At 36.6% G+C, this 18313-nt stretch overlaps 1 protein-coding gene across 1 annotated transcript; it reads left to right on the forward strand.

The window, feature by feature from the left end:
- Positions 1-3465: 3465 nt before the first annotated feature.
- Positions 3466-11221, forward strand: LOC127536181 (uncharacterized). The gene is made up of 2 exons (XM_051955851.1): positions 3466-3599; positions 10403-11221. Exons 1-2 carry the CDS (start codon positions 3537-3539, stop codon positions 10946-10948), a joined length of 609 nt encoding a protein of 202 aa, XP_051811811.1. The 5' UTR covers positions 3466-3536; the 3' UTR covers positions 10949-11221.
- Positions 11222-18313: the final 7092 nt, after the last annotated feature.

Raw genomic sequence — 18313 nt, forward strand, 5'->3', positions numbered from 1 at the left:
AGGTGGTAGTTTGTGTTTTCTTCCTGATGGTGGCAGTAACACAACTGGACCATGAACGTTGGACTGTCAAACAGATGATTGTGGATCTGAAGCTGCTCTGAAATGGCTCCGAGTGACTTCCTGAATAAATTGATTTTGGTCCTGGTTTTAGGCTTTTCAGTCAATTTGGAGCAATTTTGCATCATCTCAGGCAACTTTGGAATATTTTAGATGTATTTCCAGACATATCTTGGACTATTCTTGAGTCAATTTGGACAATTTTTTGAGTTAATTTGGTCAATTTTAGCGTCAGTTTGTGCAGTTGTTGACTCATTATGAAAATGTTTTCTGTCACTTTGGGAAACTTTTGAGTAAATTTGGACTAATTTTAAGTCAACTGTAACAGTGTTATGTCAGTTTTGGCAAGTTTTTAATAATTTTAGGGATGTTTTTAGTCACTTTGGACAACTGTTGAGTGAATTTATATCCATGTAGACATCTTTTCAGTGAGTTTAGGCCGTTATTGAGTCAGAATTTGTTTTGCATCAACTGAGGCAACTTTTGAATTAAATCAATTATTTTCTTTTTGAGGTCTTTGCTGAGCTCCTCACACTTTCCCACTGTAGTGTTTGAGTCTAATGAGTGGATCTAATGGGTTTTATTTAAATCGGCTCGGAGGAGTCAGCAGCTGTAGTCGACTGGAATCACTCAGGAGAAGTTAAGCAACCATGAAACTAAGAAAATGTCATTAACACAACTTTGTACTTCACCAAAACTGCTAATTTAAGTTGGTGTTTGTGTATTTTTAACTCAACAGATTTGGTCATATTTCAAGAAGACCTTTAATAAACCTATGAAAGAACCAAAATGCAGACTTACCCTCCAAAACTGATGTATGTAACCCTAACCCTGGTCTTTAGAAGTGGATGAAGACTTGGGTGACGACTGTATCCTGGTCAGGAAAACCTTCAAGCTTTCTCATAGTAATGATGTTCCCATCAACCTTAGCTCTACTTTGTGCGGTGCTAATTAGCAAACATGAGCATGCTAACATGCTAAACATGGCACAGAGTTAAACGCCAGCTTTTTAGTGTCGCATTGTGAGCGTGTAAGTTTGTTAATGCTAGAATTTAAAGTTTCAGTTTGTGTTTGGAATGAAAATCAGCATCTTCTTCCTCCTTTTTCCTGCTCACAAGGACAGGACGTTCTCACTTTAAAGGCAGCATCCTCCTTTGTTTATAATCTACCAATCCTCTCCTGCTTCCATTAGCCGATGTTAAATCTTGTAACCGTGATTTTTCGTTTCTGAGCAGCAGATATAAAAGGTTTACCGAGCTGCTCCTCCTATTTAACGGCATTCTGTCTCCTTTATGGTCGAGAGTTTAGAGGCAATAAAACACGACTTGATGCTTCTGTCTTATCTGATGGAACACCTTAAAGGAAGCAGATGGAGGAGAATGATTAACGTTAACTATTGACTGAATCTGAGCTCAGTCTGCAAACAGAAGTAAAAAAGTACAAACATGAACAAGACATTTTATATAAAACGGTGAATAATGCAGCTGTTGTCAAGTAGCAGTGATGACCTGAAGCATTTGGTTATCTGAGGAAACATTAAAATTACCAGGAAATATGATAGTAAAGCCGATAAAGCTCAACTACAAAGGGCTGCTTGTGACCTCATAGGAACAATGGGAGCAAAACTGTTTCCCTCTTCATCTTTTTTAATTATGTGGTGGTGATAAGAGAAATGTAAGGTTACATGTTCAGCTTTTTAGTTTTAGATTTCACTCGATCTTAATGATGGCCGAGACTTTTCCTTTAGTGCACCTGTTAAACAGTCACAGCTGGGTCTGTGCAGAACTTTCTGTCACATTCTCTTATCTTCAGGCTAATAAAGCAAGATGCCCCGTCTGTTTGCTTTTCCTTTAAAAATAGTCACATTAAAGTTTAACGAGGAGATAATGAAGGTAAAAAGGTGAAATCTGCTTCTTATGTAAGTGAAGCAGTGGAAAAACCACCGCTAAAACCGAGCTGCATGAATGTATTCAGTAAAAATGCTGTCGTATCATCGTGTGTCACTCCTAGAAATGGCGTCAGTTTAACCTTACAGAACTATTTGTTATTAAAACCCGAATATCTGCGGTCCACATTCCTCAGCCGCTCCAACAGCTTCGGTCAACAGAAAAGAAGGAAACAAAACGTGTCTTAGTCGCCGTATTTTTATCAGAAATCAGCTCCACGAGGCTGGAAGAATGTGAAAGTTCATAATGCTTGTGTTATCAGAGGAACGCTGCAGGTGTTGTTGGGTTTCGGTGGTTAAATTCCACTTCCAGGTGAATTAATCCGACTCTGGTTGAAAGTGAAAAGTCAAACATGAAGAGAAAACAGATTCATCAAAACAGAAACTTGTGTGAACTTAAAGCCACGAGTTTCAGCCTAAAGTTAAAATGAATTAAATAAAAGATGGTTTGACTGAAAGTGGAGCTGATTGGTGACAAAAGAATCTGTGAGAATTTTGTTGGTAATTATCACAATTTCTAATGTGTCTAACATTTTTATTTTCATCCTGAAATGAAGTTAGCCCTGTAAAACGGTTTTCTTTTTCCTTTATTTATTATTGTTTTATATTTCTACTAATACTATGTTGGCTATTTTTCTTCCTTTGTTTGGGTTTTACTGGGATTTTAAGTAGAAATTTCACCTTGTGCTGAACTGAAAAAGTTTTGAGGTTTTGAGGACACTTCCAAACATGTAACTTCATTCAAATTCACCATTAAAACATCATTTCTCTTGTTTAAAGAAACTTAAGAGACAGAGGTCTGTTGCTTGTGTCAGATAAACCTTGTTGTATGATCAAAGTGTAAAATAAAAAAGTTTATTTAGCAATATGTGCAGCAAGAAGTCACAGAAAACCGATATTAGATGCTGTTTAAAGTTATATTTGAGGGAGTTTTCTGTGATTAATCTACTTTCAGCTCTAAGTACACACAAATATTCATTGTTAATTGAAAATATGGATAAAATCATTCAAATTTAAGCCACTTTCAGAACAGATTTCACCTTAATGTTCAAAGTAAAGCTCAATAATTAACATTTATCGCTATTTTATTAGTGATTTCTCCACTTTTGGAGCACAGAACTGTTTGTAAGCGCCACAAAAAGCTATTTTTCGCATATTTTGGGAAGCAACTGCACACCGAGGTGTGTCAACATGAATTAAAAGAGGATAAACTGCAGAAATGTGATCTGGGGTGTCATATGGCAGCACCCTGGGACAATCCCTGGACTCCAGAACTTCCTCACCCAAAACAAAGTGTAACCTGAGTCCGGAGACGACATATAATATGATCCTCTCTGGACTGGAATACAGCAGAAGGTGTTCACACAAGCATTTCCTGGTGCCAGAATTCAAATTTACATGCGGATCTTATCAGCTGCATTGAGGTCTTCAGGGTTTTTATCTGTTCTGTTATCAGCATCAGTGTTGTGCAGGTATAAAAGCAGAGGAGGGGAGGTGGAGGCAGCCATAAAGGACAAAGAAACTCCACAGGAAGATGAAGATGACCGAGATGTTCGAGGTCCTTCTGACCTTTCTGATGCTCCTGAGCTGCACCCAGGTAAGAAACTCTGAATCCAAACTAAAAACCAAACTCTCCTCCTCCTCCGTTTAGTCTTCAGTTTGAATACGAGGAAGCTGCCATTTGTTTTCTGAGCTTAAGTGTGGGGACATTCAAATTCTCCAGACGTAAACAGCATATTTAAATGGATGCCAGTCTATGCAAATGGCAGCAAGAAGCAGGAAAACACAAAGAGATTTGTGAAAACATTGATTCAAAATCATCTTTTAGTGTCAGCAGATGGAGTCAGAAAAGTCTAAAAGTTCAAATTTTCAGATTTCTGTGCACCAAAGTGCAATAAAGTTCCCATAAAAATGCAAATTCAAACATTTACAAGATCTTTTTTTGCTTACTGAGTTAAGAGCTGAGACGGATTTCACCCCTGACCTTTTCTAGTTCCTATACGAGTCAAAAACACAAATTACTTCACAAAATATTACCTTCACATGTTAATAATCATGAGTAAGATATGCGAACTTTTCATCACTACGAGAAGCAAGTCTACATTCTCCTTGGAAATATTAATAATGTAAAAAAGAATAATTATTTTTAATATTAATAAATAAAATAAAACAAATAACTAAATTTCATAAAATAAATAAAATTACATTAAAAAATTAAATTAAATTAAATTAAAATAAAAAACAAACCTTGGAGAATCCAGGGAGGCCAGTGAATGTTAATGATGTAAAATAAATAATAATACTACATTATTAAATAACAAAATACAATTTATGTATAGTAAAATAAAATGAAATGAAAATAAATTTAGCAATTCACATAAATAATAAAAATACACTAAAAAACAAACCACTAAAGGACACTAAATGTACTTCATAATTTCCTTGGAAATTTAAATAATGTAAAATGAATAATCATTTTTAATGTTAAAAATAAACAAATAAATACATTACATCACATAAAATAAAATTTACTAATCCACATTAAAAAGCAAACCTTGGCGAATCCAGAGAGGCAAGAAATTTTTAAAGATGTAATTATTATTATTAAATTAATAAACAATAAACCAAATTTTAATTAAACAATTCCCTCAAAAAATAAATAAAAACAAAAACAAACCTTGGAGAAGAAGAGAGGAGGCCAGTAAATGCAATCTGTATGGATGTGTTAATGATGTAAAATTAATAATAATATAATATTATTAAATAATAAAACAAAATTAAATTAAAATAAATTATATTAAAACAATTTTTTGAAAATACCCCCAAAAAGGCACATGGAGAATCCAGGAAATCCTTGTATTTTGAGGGGTTTGTGTATATATTTCTCGTAATTCTACTTTAAAATTAATTAGTTTAATTTCCATACTGGAGGGTCTCAGCCTTTATATCTATTACTGCAGGAAGAGTAGTATTTTATATAATTTATTTATGTTTAAATCTGGAAAATGTAAATTATTCATGTAAAACTCCATCATAAACAACGCTGCAGGGTCTTAACCCAAAATGTTAACTTCTTAGGCTGGTGTCTGAAGCCAGTTATATTCTTTTTATTTACTAGCCACCATTTTTTAAATCATATGTCTGAATGTAAAACAGTGAGTTTCCTTTAAAACTGAGTGGTTGGAGTTATTAAACTATTATTTCCGTGTGTGTTAACAACGAGCTCCTTTCCTGCTTTTGATCTGTGAAACCTAATCCATCACCAAACCTTTTTTAGCTGGAGGTCAGCCGCAGGGGCCCATTCATTTCTATAAAAACTGCACATAACCTGTGAGGGTAAAAGATAAAGAGGAGATGTAACACAACAGACACAGCCAGAGGACTATTATATAACACAATCTGCCGATCTCTGCTGCTGCGGACCGACCGACCACAGCGATATGCAAAGCGGCCTTAATGCGTTCATGCTCGGTGCAGCAGGTGCTTGACCTTTGCATGGTTGTACTTACAAAAGCTTTTAAACAGACCGACGCTGCGCTGAGGGTTTTATCTGCAGCAGGAAAGACACTAAACATCTGATTTGAAAGAGCACAGAGTGGAATTTACCACATTTAACACTTTCCTTATGTTATACTTCCTCCTAATATCATCTGTTCATCATCTGACATTTAGATGATCACATTTATGTTCCTTAAAGTACATTTTTATCGATTATTTCCTGCAGAATCTACCACTAAACTAAATCCCTCTACTTGATTCAATGCAGTGTTACAAGTTAAAAATAAATCTAATTTACTGAGATAAACCTTTATTTGATTGCTTGGCTTCACATAATAATATTGCATCATCGAAATTTTGTGTGTAATCTGAACTCTGCAATAGTTGGTTTAAAATTAGTTATGTCGTAGTTAGTGATGATCAACTCAGAGTTGGAGTCATTCATCTGTAGGACATTCTGGGAAGAGACATCGGTGGTACCAGAATTTAATGGGACATGTAACAGGAATAAAACCAGCACCACTTTTACGTATGATATTGTTGCAACTATTATTTGGATTGTTGACATAATAATGTCTGTGTAGGTTCTCATTCATCCAGGTCATGGTTATCCAAAGTAGTTTAAATCAATCCACTGGACTTTAAGAAAGTTCCTTGAAGACGTTTCACCTCTCATCCAAGAGGCTTCTTCAGTTCTGGTGGTGGTTGGAGTTGCCTCAGCTCTTTAAACCTCTGTGAGGTGTGTCCAGGGCTATTATACGACCATCGTTGAGTCGTCAGATGAGTCTTGGTATTGGTCATTGGAATAATATCCCTGGACACACCTCACAGAGGTTTAAAGGCTGAGGCAACACCAACCACCACCAGAACTGAAGAAGCCTCTTGGATGAGAGGTGAAACGTCTTCAAGGAACTTTCTTAAATTCCAGTGGATTGATTTAAACTACTTTGGATTGACATAATAATGTTGCATGAAATAAATATTGTGTGTAATTTGAACTCAAATTTTAGTGTTAGTTGATTCAAAACTAGTTATGTAGTAGTTACGTACGACCACGTCAGGTTTGGAGTCATTGAGCGGCAGGAAATTCTTGGAATCCAGTTTTTAATTTCAACAAGAACACAACAAGAGACGTCAGTGGTACCAGAATTTTACTTTAAAACCAACTAATACAGAGTTCAAATTACACACAAAATGAAAGTGATGTAACATGATTACTGCAACTGGATTCCAAGAATTTCCGGCAGCTCAATGACTCCAAATCTGATGTGATCACAACTAACTAGTACAAAACTAGTTTTAAATGAACTAATGTTGAAATTTGAGTTTAAACTCCATGGATACACAGATGACACACTGTTGTTGCAAATGTTTGCAACTTAAAAGGTTTATCGGAATCTGTAAATGTATTTATTTCAGAATTGGAGTAAAATTAAACAAAATATTGTAAAATAATACTTCATTTCTGTCATTTTACTAGTTGTCTATGATTTTGCAAAACAGGAGAAATCTATCTAAATTATACACAAAAAATGCAGCTACCATGCTCAGGTTTAGAGTCATTCAGTTGCAGGAAATTCTTGAAAATATTGTTTTTAATTTCAGTATCGGTGGTACCAAACTTTAATTAGACATAAAACAGGGTGTCATCTGCATAGGAATGAATAAAACCAATGCAACTTTTAAGTATGATATTGTTGCAACTATTATTTTGATGGTTGACAGAGTAGTGATAAATAGAAATGTATGCAATAGTTGATTTAAAACTGAATGGAAGTTGAGGTTAAAGGCATTAGAGGAGATTTAATTTCCTACGACTTTGAACGTAGCATGCGCACATACAACCTCTCCCTCACCCCCCTCTAACCTCCCTCCTCTTAACATTTACGAAGAAACACCCCCCTCCAGAAACTTGCGTAGGATTCGTTAAGTTGCCTACAGCCGCAGTATAATACAATAGTATATTTTACCTGTCCAGAAGGAATTTAGCAACCAAGGCATCTGTCTTTAGGTCCATTTGTTGCTTGAGCTGACGCCATTGCCCAAATGACTCGCCAATAATCACTTTTGTTTTTGCATTCTCGCGATCCAGTCGTCTTTTTATTTTCTCTGACCTCAAAAAATGCCTTTCTTTTACGGGCTGGGTCCCCCTGGATCTTTATCTGCCATCATGTAAAAAAAGATGAGCAAAACAAGTCTCCAGCTAACTACGAAGCTATACCAAAGCAACACATACAGAAAACACGTAAGTCCAAGGCGTACGTAATCTATGTAACTAGGCCTGAGCCGGAAGATTTTTGATTGACAGGAAAGGGAGCAAACCAAATGCCTCGGTCCGAGCGCTTTGATTGGCTGATGTTTTTCAGGTCCTGCCATGTCCACAGTTATTTTTTTTTAAATTTTTTATTCTTTTAGAAACCATACATACAAGTCCACTAAAGGTCAGTATATTAATTTTATGTGAATCAGACAAATTAAACAACAAAAACATCCTCCATAATGCCTTTAAGTCATTTATTTCTATGCAGATGACATCATGTTTTATGTCCCATTAAATTCAGGTGCCACTGATGTATCTCATGATGTCCTTGTTTAAATTAAAACCTGGATTCCAAGAATTTGCTGCAGATCAATGAGTCCAAATCTGAAATGATCATAGCTAACTACCACATAACTAGTTTTTAATCAACACAGAAATTTGAGTTTCAACTACACACATATGCAGATGACACCCTGTTTTAATGTTTGCAACTTAAAAGGCTTTTCTGAATCTGTAAACTTATTCAGCTAGTTTGCAGCCATGTGATTAATTAAATGCTTGAATTATTATTAGAGTGCATGTTTAATTGTTTAACCCTTAAAAAGCCGGGACCGAGTATACTCGTTCCCGCTTACTCGTACATACAGCCGAAACTGAACATTCTCGGCTCAACACATGTGACTTGTTCATGATTGCTAATTAACATAAAATATGCACACACCCGTATGTTTGGTAAGATATAAACATTGGCCCCAAATTTGCTTATTTCAAATGATAAACCCGTATGAGCCGTTATAACGAAGCCACAATTACGAAGCTCTTATCGGGCTGCGTACCGGCCGAAATTCAACATGGCGAACGTCTACGGCAATGCGACCTAGCAAGACTTGATCGATATTTTTATGGATTAGGTGGTTTTACTATATGTTTTAGTATACACACGTGGACAAAATTGTTGGTACCCCTCAGTTAAAGAAGGAAAAACCCACAATTCTCACTGAAATCACTTGAAACTCACAAAAGTAACAATAAATAAAAATTTATTGAAAATGAAATAATCAAAATCAGCCATCACTTTTGAATTGTTGATTAACATAATTATTTAAAAAAACAAACTAATGAAATAGGGCTGGACAAAAATGATGGTACCCATAACTTAATATTTTGTTGCACAACCTTTTGAGGCAATCACTGCAATTAAACGATTTCTGTATTTGTCAATGAGCGTTCTGCAGCTGTCAACAGGTATTTTGGCCCACTCCTCATGAGCAAACAGCTCCAGTTGTCTCAGGTTTGATGGGTGTCTTCTCCAAATGGCATGTTTCAGCTCCTTCCACATATGTTCAATGGGATTCAGATCTGGGCTCATAGAAGGCCACTTTAGAATAGTCCAACGCTTTTCTCTCAGCCATTCTTGGGTGTTTTTGGCTGTGTGTTTTGGATCGTTGTCCTGTTGGAAGACCCATGACCTGCGACTGAGACCAAGCTTTCTGACACTAGGCAGCACATTTCTCTCCAGAATGCCTTGATAGTCTTCAGATTTCATCGTACCTTGCACACTTTCAAGACACCCTGTGCCAGATGCAGCAAAGCAGCCCCAAAACATTACTGAGCCTCCTCCATGTTTCACCGTAGGGACAGTGTTCTTTTCTTCGTATGCTTGGTTTTTCAGTCTATGAACATAGAGTTGATGTGCCTTACCAAAAAGCTCCAGTTTGGTCTCATCTGTCCAAAGGACATTCTCCCAGAAGCTTTGTGGCTTGTCAACATGCATTTTTGCAAATTCCAGTCTGGCTTTTTTATGAGTTTTTTTCAGCAGTGGTGTCCTCCTTGGTCGTCTCCCATGAAGTCCACTTTGGCTCAAACAACGACGAATGGTGCGATCTGACACTGATGTACCTTGGCCTTGGAGTTCACCTTTAATTTCTTTGGAGGTTGCTCTGGGCTCTTTGGATACAATTCCAACGATCCGTCTCTTCAATTTGTCATCAATTTTCCTCTTGCGGCCACGTCCAGGGAGGTTGGCTACTGTCCCGTGGGTCTTGAACTTCTGAATAATATGAGCCACTGTTGTCACAGGAACTTCAAGCTGTTTAGAGATGGTCTTATAGCCTTTACCTTTAAGATGTTTGTCTATCATTTTTTTTCGGATGTCCTGGGACAATTCTCTCCTTCGCTTTCTGTTGTCCATGTTCAGTGTGGTACACACCTTTTCACCAAACAGCAGGGTGACTACTTGTCTCCCTTTAAATAGGCAGACTGACTATGAGTTTGGAAACACCTGTGATGTCAATTAAATGACACACCTGAGTTAATCATGTCACTCTGGTCAAATAGTTTTCAATCTTTTATAGAGGTACCATCATTTTTGTCCAGGCCTGTTTCATTAGTTTGTTTTTTTAAATAATTATGTTAATCAACAATTCAAAAGTAATGGCTGTTTTTGATTATTTAATTTTCAATAAATTTTTATTTATTGTTACTTTTGTGAGTCTCAAGTGATTTCAGTGAGAATTGTGGGTTTTTCCTTCTTTAACTGAGGGGTACCAACAATTTTGTCCATGTGTGTATGTACTTCTCCAGAAACATGGCCTTGTAAGAGTTAACTGAATGTAGTTCTTTGCTCTGTGGGTCTTCTACAGGGGCAAACAAGCGGAACAAATGCAACAGGGACCAGTAACGGCACTGATTCGACAAGTTCGACTCCAATGACCATGCCGACGTCCGTCCAAACCTCCGTCCCCTCCGGCAGCCCACCGACCTCACATGCACCTCCGGCCTCCTCCACCCTCCTAGCTACCACCACCTCATCCCAGGGACCTGTAAACTCCTCTGGGACTACTGAAAGCCGTGGAGAACCAGCCTCCACCACTCTCCCAGCTACCACCACCTCATCCCAGGGACCTGTAAACTCCTCTGGGACTACTGAAAGCCGTGGAGAACCAGCCTCCTCCACCCTCCTAGCTACCACCACCTCATCCCAGGGACCTGTAAACTCCTCTGGGACTACTGAAAGCCGTGGAGAACCAGCCTCCACCACTCAGTCGTCCACAGCCTCCACCGGAGGCAGCAGTGCTTCGACGATCTCAGCTACGACGTTACATGGAGGATCTGAAGCTCTGTTTGGAGGCTGCAGTCAGCTGATGGTGGCCTCCATCTCTGTCCTCATCTACTGGACCCAAGGCTGAAAGAGTGAAATCACAGACTCTGGTTCTGTTTTACATTAAACCCAAAAATCTTGTATATGAAAGTTAAAAAGATGGAGCCCTATATTAATACTCTAATGGCTATGAAGTACTTTGTTTGCACTGAGCTCTTTTCCACCTTTTAAACTGTTGCACAAATATATAGAAGCTACATAAACTCCATATTTTACACGTTAAAGCTTTATTTCTGTCATGAACAGTGAAAGGAAACAAAAAACTGTGTTTTTATGGCAATTAAAAGGAGAATTGAACTAAGACTCGTCTCTAAATGTGTTCATAAATGTTACATTTATGTTGGGGTCGTTGCATCTCAAATCATCAAGAGGAATCTAATCAACTCCATCAGATTTTTATCAAAAACTGTGTATTTAAAATGGTATCTGTGAGATTCAAGGTTGATTTATTGAGTTTTTTTATGAGATTATACATTTTAAAAAGTTGCCAGTTGACCGACTTTCAGCAGATTTTTTCACACAGTGAAATTTGAGGATTTTTTTTAAAGAGCAATATCCCAGGAAATATTAAAGATAAAGCCCTAAAATGTTCTATTTTTCCATTTTCAAACTTCAGAACTTTATTCTACTTAGATCAGACTATCGACCAATATTTTAGTTTTTGCATTACAACTCCTCAAACTTGCTAAATCTGTTATGAAAGTTAAACAAAAACTATTTTAGCTCACCAATAATCACAGATTATTTCATCAACTTGTCCAATATTACAGATTCCAAACCAATGACATGTTGTTTGATCCTATAAAAACGTAAAATTGGAAGCAAATCAGAGATAAATGTGATGATTTGAGAAAGAGTGAGTCATTTTCAAATCTGACAAATGGTTAAATTCTAATTATTGGAAACCGGCAGCCTCAGCCTCATTTGCATGCCGGCCTCGGCAATAAAAAGATAATCCCTTCTATTCAAATGCAGCAGGCTTGTTTTGCACCATCTTTTGTTTCTCCCTTTGCTCTATTTAGAGATTTTACGACATGAAAACACTTTTTATCTGTATACAATAAAAAATCATGGACTGAGGAGTGTAATGTCATAAAATAGCAACAATCCGGCTATCTAAAACTCTAAAACTAGTTCACACAATTGAAACAACAGAAACACAATTGGCTGACAGTACTTCAATGTATAAGCTTAAAATTACTTTATTTTTGTTCAGAGTAATGTCTTTTATCAACTGAAGACTGCAGCTGCTTTAAATGTTACGCATCAGTTTAATAAAGTTAAAGATCAGTAACTCTTCTGTGTTTAAAACAATCCTGTAAAGACGTTAGACGTCAGCATTATGTTCCATTTTAGCTGAACCTTTAATGACCGTTTGTTTCCATGATGCTGGTATTGTTTTTATGAAAAGTATTCACATACAATAAGTACACAGTGCATCTTTGAAACTGATTTTGATTGATTCTGATGCTTTATTAATTTTAATTCAGAACAAAACAGAAACAAACAACAAAAACTTCACACTTAAAGACACACAGTCATGAAAAAATTATCAGACCACCCCTGCTTTCTTCAGTTTCTTGTTCATTTCAATACTCAGTACAACTAAAGGTACATTTGATTGGACAAAAATAATAACAACAAAAATAACTCATGAGAGTTTAATTTCAGAGCTGATATCAAACATTTTCCACTGTTTTCTTGATAATAACCAAACTTCCTTCAGTTCTTCCATCAGCATTGTTCTGCCAAAAAAAGCTTTCAGGATTCCATGTTTTCTTTTCTGTCTGCTTTAGTCCCATGATCCACACAGGAGTTAGTACTGATTCAGAACCATTGCTCCTGATGTCTCTTCATGCTCTCCACCAGCTTCTGATCACAGCAGCCCATTCCTGTTGCACTAATTCTAATTAATCTGCTTTGTTTTTGGGCTTGTGGTTCTCCATTTAGCGTGTGATGATTTTCCACAGGTTTTCAGTTGGATTTAGATCTGGTGATTGAGCAGCCAAGACGTGGTTCCAGTGTTCTGATTCTCCATCCAGGCTTTAGCTGACCTTTTCTTGTTGGAAAATCCAGTCATTGGAGGCAGGAAAGAGTTTCTCAGCTGATGGAAGAAAACTGTTTTCTCGAGTAGCCCCAAACATGACCTGGTTCATTTGCCCTGTTCCACCCAGATTGAAACTACCCCAGATGGTCACTGATCCACCCCCATATTTTACTGTAGGGGCAGACAGTCTGGTTTGGAGCTTCTCCAGGCTTCCTCCTAACCAGTAAGTTGGCTGAAGTGGGCATCAACTGAAAACTGGATTCATCCCTGAAGAGAACTTTCGTCTAATCATCAACGGTCCAATCCTTGTGATCCCAGCAAAGAGTAACCGGCTTTCCTCTACCTTTCCTTGATGAAGGGCTTCTTCCTGCCCTGTGTGGCTTCAGACCAGCTTCAACAAGTCGCTTTCCAACTGTCCTTGCCCAACAAGTCCCATTTCTTCACAGTGTTCACTCATTTTTAAGATCCCTGGAAGTCTGACAGGAACAGATGAGTGACGGTCATCTAGTGGTAGAAAGACGTTTCCTGACCAGCTAGCAGTTTGGTGGAACCATGCTGGGCTTGTTTTTTCTTGGTAAAATGAACGGCTGTCTTGGAGATCTTCTTCAGTTTTTTCACTACCTGTCTCTCACTCATGATGGCTGTCTTTGTGGCTTCACATAATTCTTTAGTTTTAGGCGTTATGTGAGAGCTGACAACTTGTGAGTTGTGCTACGGTTTGAATGTCAGCAGGAAACCACTCTAGACCTTTGGATGACATGAAATGTCCTCTTAGATACCCTGGGAATACAATGAAGTCTCAGCATGTCAAATAGGACATAAAGTATGATGGAATCAGCTGCATTTATTGTCATGTTCATTGTATTCTTTAGCTAATATACCTTTAGTGGTACCAGACATTAAAATGAACAAGAAATTAAATAAAACAAGGGTGGTCTAATCATTTTTTTGATCTATCTATCCATCTATCTATCTATCATCCATCCATCTATCATCCATCCATCATCTATCCATAAATCTATCATCCATCCATCTATCTATCTATCATCCATCCATCTATCATCAATCCATCTATCATCCATCCATAAATCTATCATCCATCCATCTATCATCCATCATAAATCTATCATCCATCCATCTATCATCCATCATAAATCTATCATCCATCCATCTATCTATCATTATCTATCATCCATCCATCATCCATCCATCCATCCATCTATCATCCATCCATCCATCCATCTATCATCCATCCATATATCCATCTATCATCCATCCATCCATCATCCATCCATAAATCCATCATCCATCCATCTATCTATCCATCTATCATCCATCCATCCATCCATCCATCCATCTATCATCCATCCATCCATCTATCATCAATCCATCTATCATCCATCCATAAATCTATCATCCATCCATCTATCATTCATCCATCCATCTATCATCCATCATAAATCTATCATCCATCCATCTATCTATCATCTATCCATCATCCATCCATCTATCATCCATCCATCCATCTATCATCCATCCATATATCCATCTATCATCCATCCATAAATCCATCATCCATCCATCTATCTATCTATCTATCTATCTATCTATCATCCATCCATCCATCCATCCATCCATCATCCATCCATCTATCATCCATCCATCCATCCATCCATCTATCATCCATCCATCTATCATCCATCTGTCTGTCTGTAAAAATACGGTAACTTGATGTAATAACAACAATAATAATAATAATAATAATGATAATAATTGTATTTGTATAGCACTTTTCAGAAGAACATTCACAAAGTGCTTTGACAGGTAGAATATAGTGATAAATAAATAAAAGAGAACTGATGTTGATATTGATTACAGTTTTGTCTTGTTTGGTACGTTTAACATGTTTTAGATTTCTGTGATTTTACTGGATAAAATATCAATTTATCCTTCATTAATTAATTTCCTTATATGCGTAATTTTCCTTTTAAGTAAGGTGAAGTTTATTTAATATTGTAAAAAGAACACATTGCTATCTAGAAAAACACATCTTTGAAGTAGATATTACAGTTTTGGTCTCTTCTTTTTTTTACATTCAACGTGATTTATTGTATATCATTTTGCAAAACGGGGACAATCTGTGGGAACTGTGAGACATATTCTTGTCATTTCTTGGAAGTGTAGCTGAAGAAACAAAAGAGCTGAGTCCAGGTGTGTCTGACGCTCATACCTGGATGGATTTCAAATGCTCCAGGGTGAGATTTTGCATTTGTGGTCCAAGTCCAGGGTGGAGACTGAGGCGATGCTTCCTGGATGGAAACGGGTATCAGGTGCTCCATGTGAAGACTTTATAAAGGACGGCCTCCTGAGACTCCTTTGACTGAACCAGGACTGCCAGGTACAGGAGGCGACGGGCTGAGATTCAGACAGGAAAGACAGGAATAAAAACTGTGATACGACGACTTCAGAGCAAACCGTCTTTCATCCAACATGAAGTACCTCGTTTTGGAGCTGCTTACCCTCGCCCTGCTGGGATTTATCTGGGCAAAGGTAAAACACTTTACTCACTAGCTATACACAGTTAATCACTTTTTCTGTTTATTTTTAATATTATTTAACAGTAAATTATGTCCACAAGTAATTTCTGTTTCATGTTTTTTCCCCAACTTCATAGAAATGCAATGCAAAGAACAAAAATGTAGTAAAAACAACAATAGTGATATAAAAAAACTAGCTTGGAAAATCCAAACTGAATCTCCATGTTAGGAGATACAGGAGAATGCATAAATAAAGTCAGTCTGGATTTTCCAGGCAAATAAAAAACAACTATTTCCTCATTCCTTTATCTCTACAAACATCATGGTAGTGTGGTCTAACACGTCACAAGAAAATATAAAAAAGTTGCAAATTGTACAAAATAGAGCAGCAAGAATCGCTTTGCATTGCGGTTACAGAACAAACATTATAGCCATGCACAAGTTTGGGCTGGCTATTGGTTAAGGAAAGATTATTGTATTCATTGCTGGTTTTCTTTAGAAACATTTTAATTACAAAAAAAAACATCAAGCTTGTATAAAAATGTATATTTTAGTTCAGCTAGGCATAGCTATGCAACCAGACATGCTACCAGAGGAAATTTTACAGTACCCAAATCAAACACAAATACAATTAAACAAATGGTTCTGTACAGAGCTATGCAAGAACGGAATAAACTACCAGAAAACATTACACAAGAAAATAGCAACATAATTTTCAAGAAGTTAAGCAAAAAACATCTGTGCACAATAGAGACTTAATATAGGTCAATTGGAAGTACACGTATTACTTAAAATTGCACCTTCGCTACTGAAATAGTTCTAGCGAGATGAATAGTAAAAGAATGGGTGACTGTCAAATCTGATTTAAATTTAATTGTTAAATCGGGTTAATTTGGGGTTTGTGCTTCAGTGGAGTTGGGTGTAATATCAAAGGGCAAAAGAAATTTGAGTTTTGTGTGACCAATATACATAATATATGTAGATCTGTGTAGATATGATGATATGTAAATACTATACATCACTGCTGACCTGGGGGGCTGCACACTGACGTAGTGGTTAGCACTTTCGCCTTGCAACAAGAAGATCCCTGGTTCGATTCCCGGGGTGGGCCTGGGATCTTTCTGCATGGAGTTTGCATGTTCTCCCTGTGCATGCGTGGGTTTTCTCCGGGTACTCCGGCTTCCTCCCACAGTCCAAAAACATGCTGAGGTTAATTGATCACTCTAAATTACCCGTAGGTGTGAATGTGAATGTATTTGTTTGTCTGTATATGTAGCCCTGTGACAGACTGGTGACCTGTCCAGGGTGTCCCCTGCCTTCACCCGAGTCGGCTGAGATAGACTCCAGCACCCCCCATGACCCTAGAGAGGATAAAGCGGTGTATAGAGAATGGATGGATGGATGGATGCTGACCTGGGAGCGGTCTTGTATTGTCGTGTTGTGTATTTTTTGTGTTTTATGTTGCATTTGTATAGGGATTGTATTGTAAGTGATGCAACTGCACTGACACATTGTAAAGATTTTGTATGGACCCCAGGAAGAATAGCTTTGGCATTGCCATAGCTCATAGGGATCCAAATAAATCAAATCAAATGGTATAATTGAAGAATTCAATAAAACAGTGACTGAGGAACTGAAAAATCATAAATAAATGCCATGAAGAAACACCAGACCACAACTAGTTATAATTTAGACAAAGAAAATAAGACAATTATAATAATAGGTAAATAGATAAGAGGAATGAATGAAGAAAAACTGTTTTAAAAATGGTAATAATTGAATAAAATCAATGAAAAGCTAGACTAAAGGTAGGCTTTGAGTTTACATCTTTAAATATCAACACTTTTTAAAAAACTAATTCCAATATATGTATTTTGCTGACAAATATTTTTCTATTATCCTTTAAGTTTTAACACTAAATTTTACAGTTTTTGTGTTTTTAATAATTACATCACAATATATGAATATAAGAATATAAGAAACAAAGAACAAAAATGGAGTAAAAAAACAATTAGAATAATAAAATTAACCAATATTCACAACCCTGTATCTCGACAAACAACATGAAAGACTCAACAAAACAGGAAGTAAGGAATTTAAAAAATCATAAATAAAAGCAATGAAGAAACACCAGACCAGGATTAGTAACAACAAGACAATAATAATATAAAAAATATGACTAAAGATAGATGACAATACAATAAATAGAGAAATAAACGAATAAAATATGTTTTAAAAATGTCAATAATTCAATAAAATCAGCCAAAAGCCAGACTAAAGGTAGGTTTTTAGTTTGCTTCTTTAAATATCAACACTTTTTTAAAAAAACAAATTCCAATGTATGCATTTTATTTACAAGCATTCTTAAAATATGTATTCTGTGTTCTAATGCTGCTGTTCTGAACCGTCTCAGTGACAGTGATAGAGGTTTGAGTGCTTTTGTGTAGATTTTGCTTCTTTTCATAAAGGTTTTGTCTGTTTTTTGTGAAGAGTTTGTTGTTTATGTTAACATTTTGTTTTTGTTGAAGATTTGTGTGTTTTTGAGGAGATTTTGTGTCTTTTTGTGAAAATTTTGTGTATTTTAGCGCAAGTTTTGTGTCTTCTATGTTGAGGTTTGTGTGTTTGTTGACGATTTGTGTGTTTTTGTGGAGATTTTAGGTCTTGTGTAAGGGTTTTGGATCTTTTTGGAAAATGTTTGTCTCTTTTATGTGAACATTTTGTGTCTTTTGTGGTGGTTTTGTCTCTTTTTCTTGAGGTGTTTTGTTTTTCTGTGAAAGTTTTGTCATTTTTGTGGTGGTTTCATGTATTT

The sequence above is a fragment of the Acanthochromis polyacanthus genome, chromosome 11, assembly GCF_021347895.1.
Source record: "Acanthochromis polyacanthus isolate Apoly-LR-REF ecotype Palm Island chromosome 11, KAUST_Apoly_ChrSc, whole genome shotgun sequence".
In the NCBI taxonomy this organism is placed as follows: Eukaryota; Metazoa; Chordata; class Actinopteri; family Pomacentridae; genus Acanthochromis; species Acanthochromis polyacanthus.

Excerpts from the sequence above, each read along its gene's own strand:
- LOC127536181 (XM_051955851.1), top strand. The coding sequence starts at position 3,537 with ATGAAGATGACCGAGATGTTCGAGGTCCTTCTGACCTTTCTGATGCTC. Across the intron at positions 3,600-10,402 it reads TGCTCCTGAGCTGCACCCAG|GGGCAAACAAGCGGAACAAA; the intron begins GTAAGAAACTCT and ends GGTCTTCTACAG.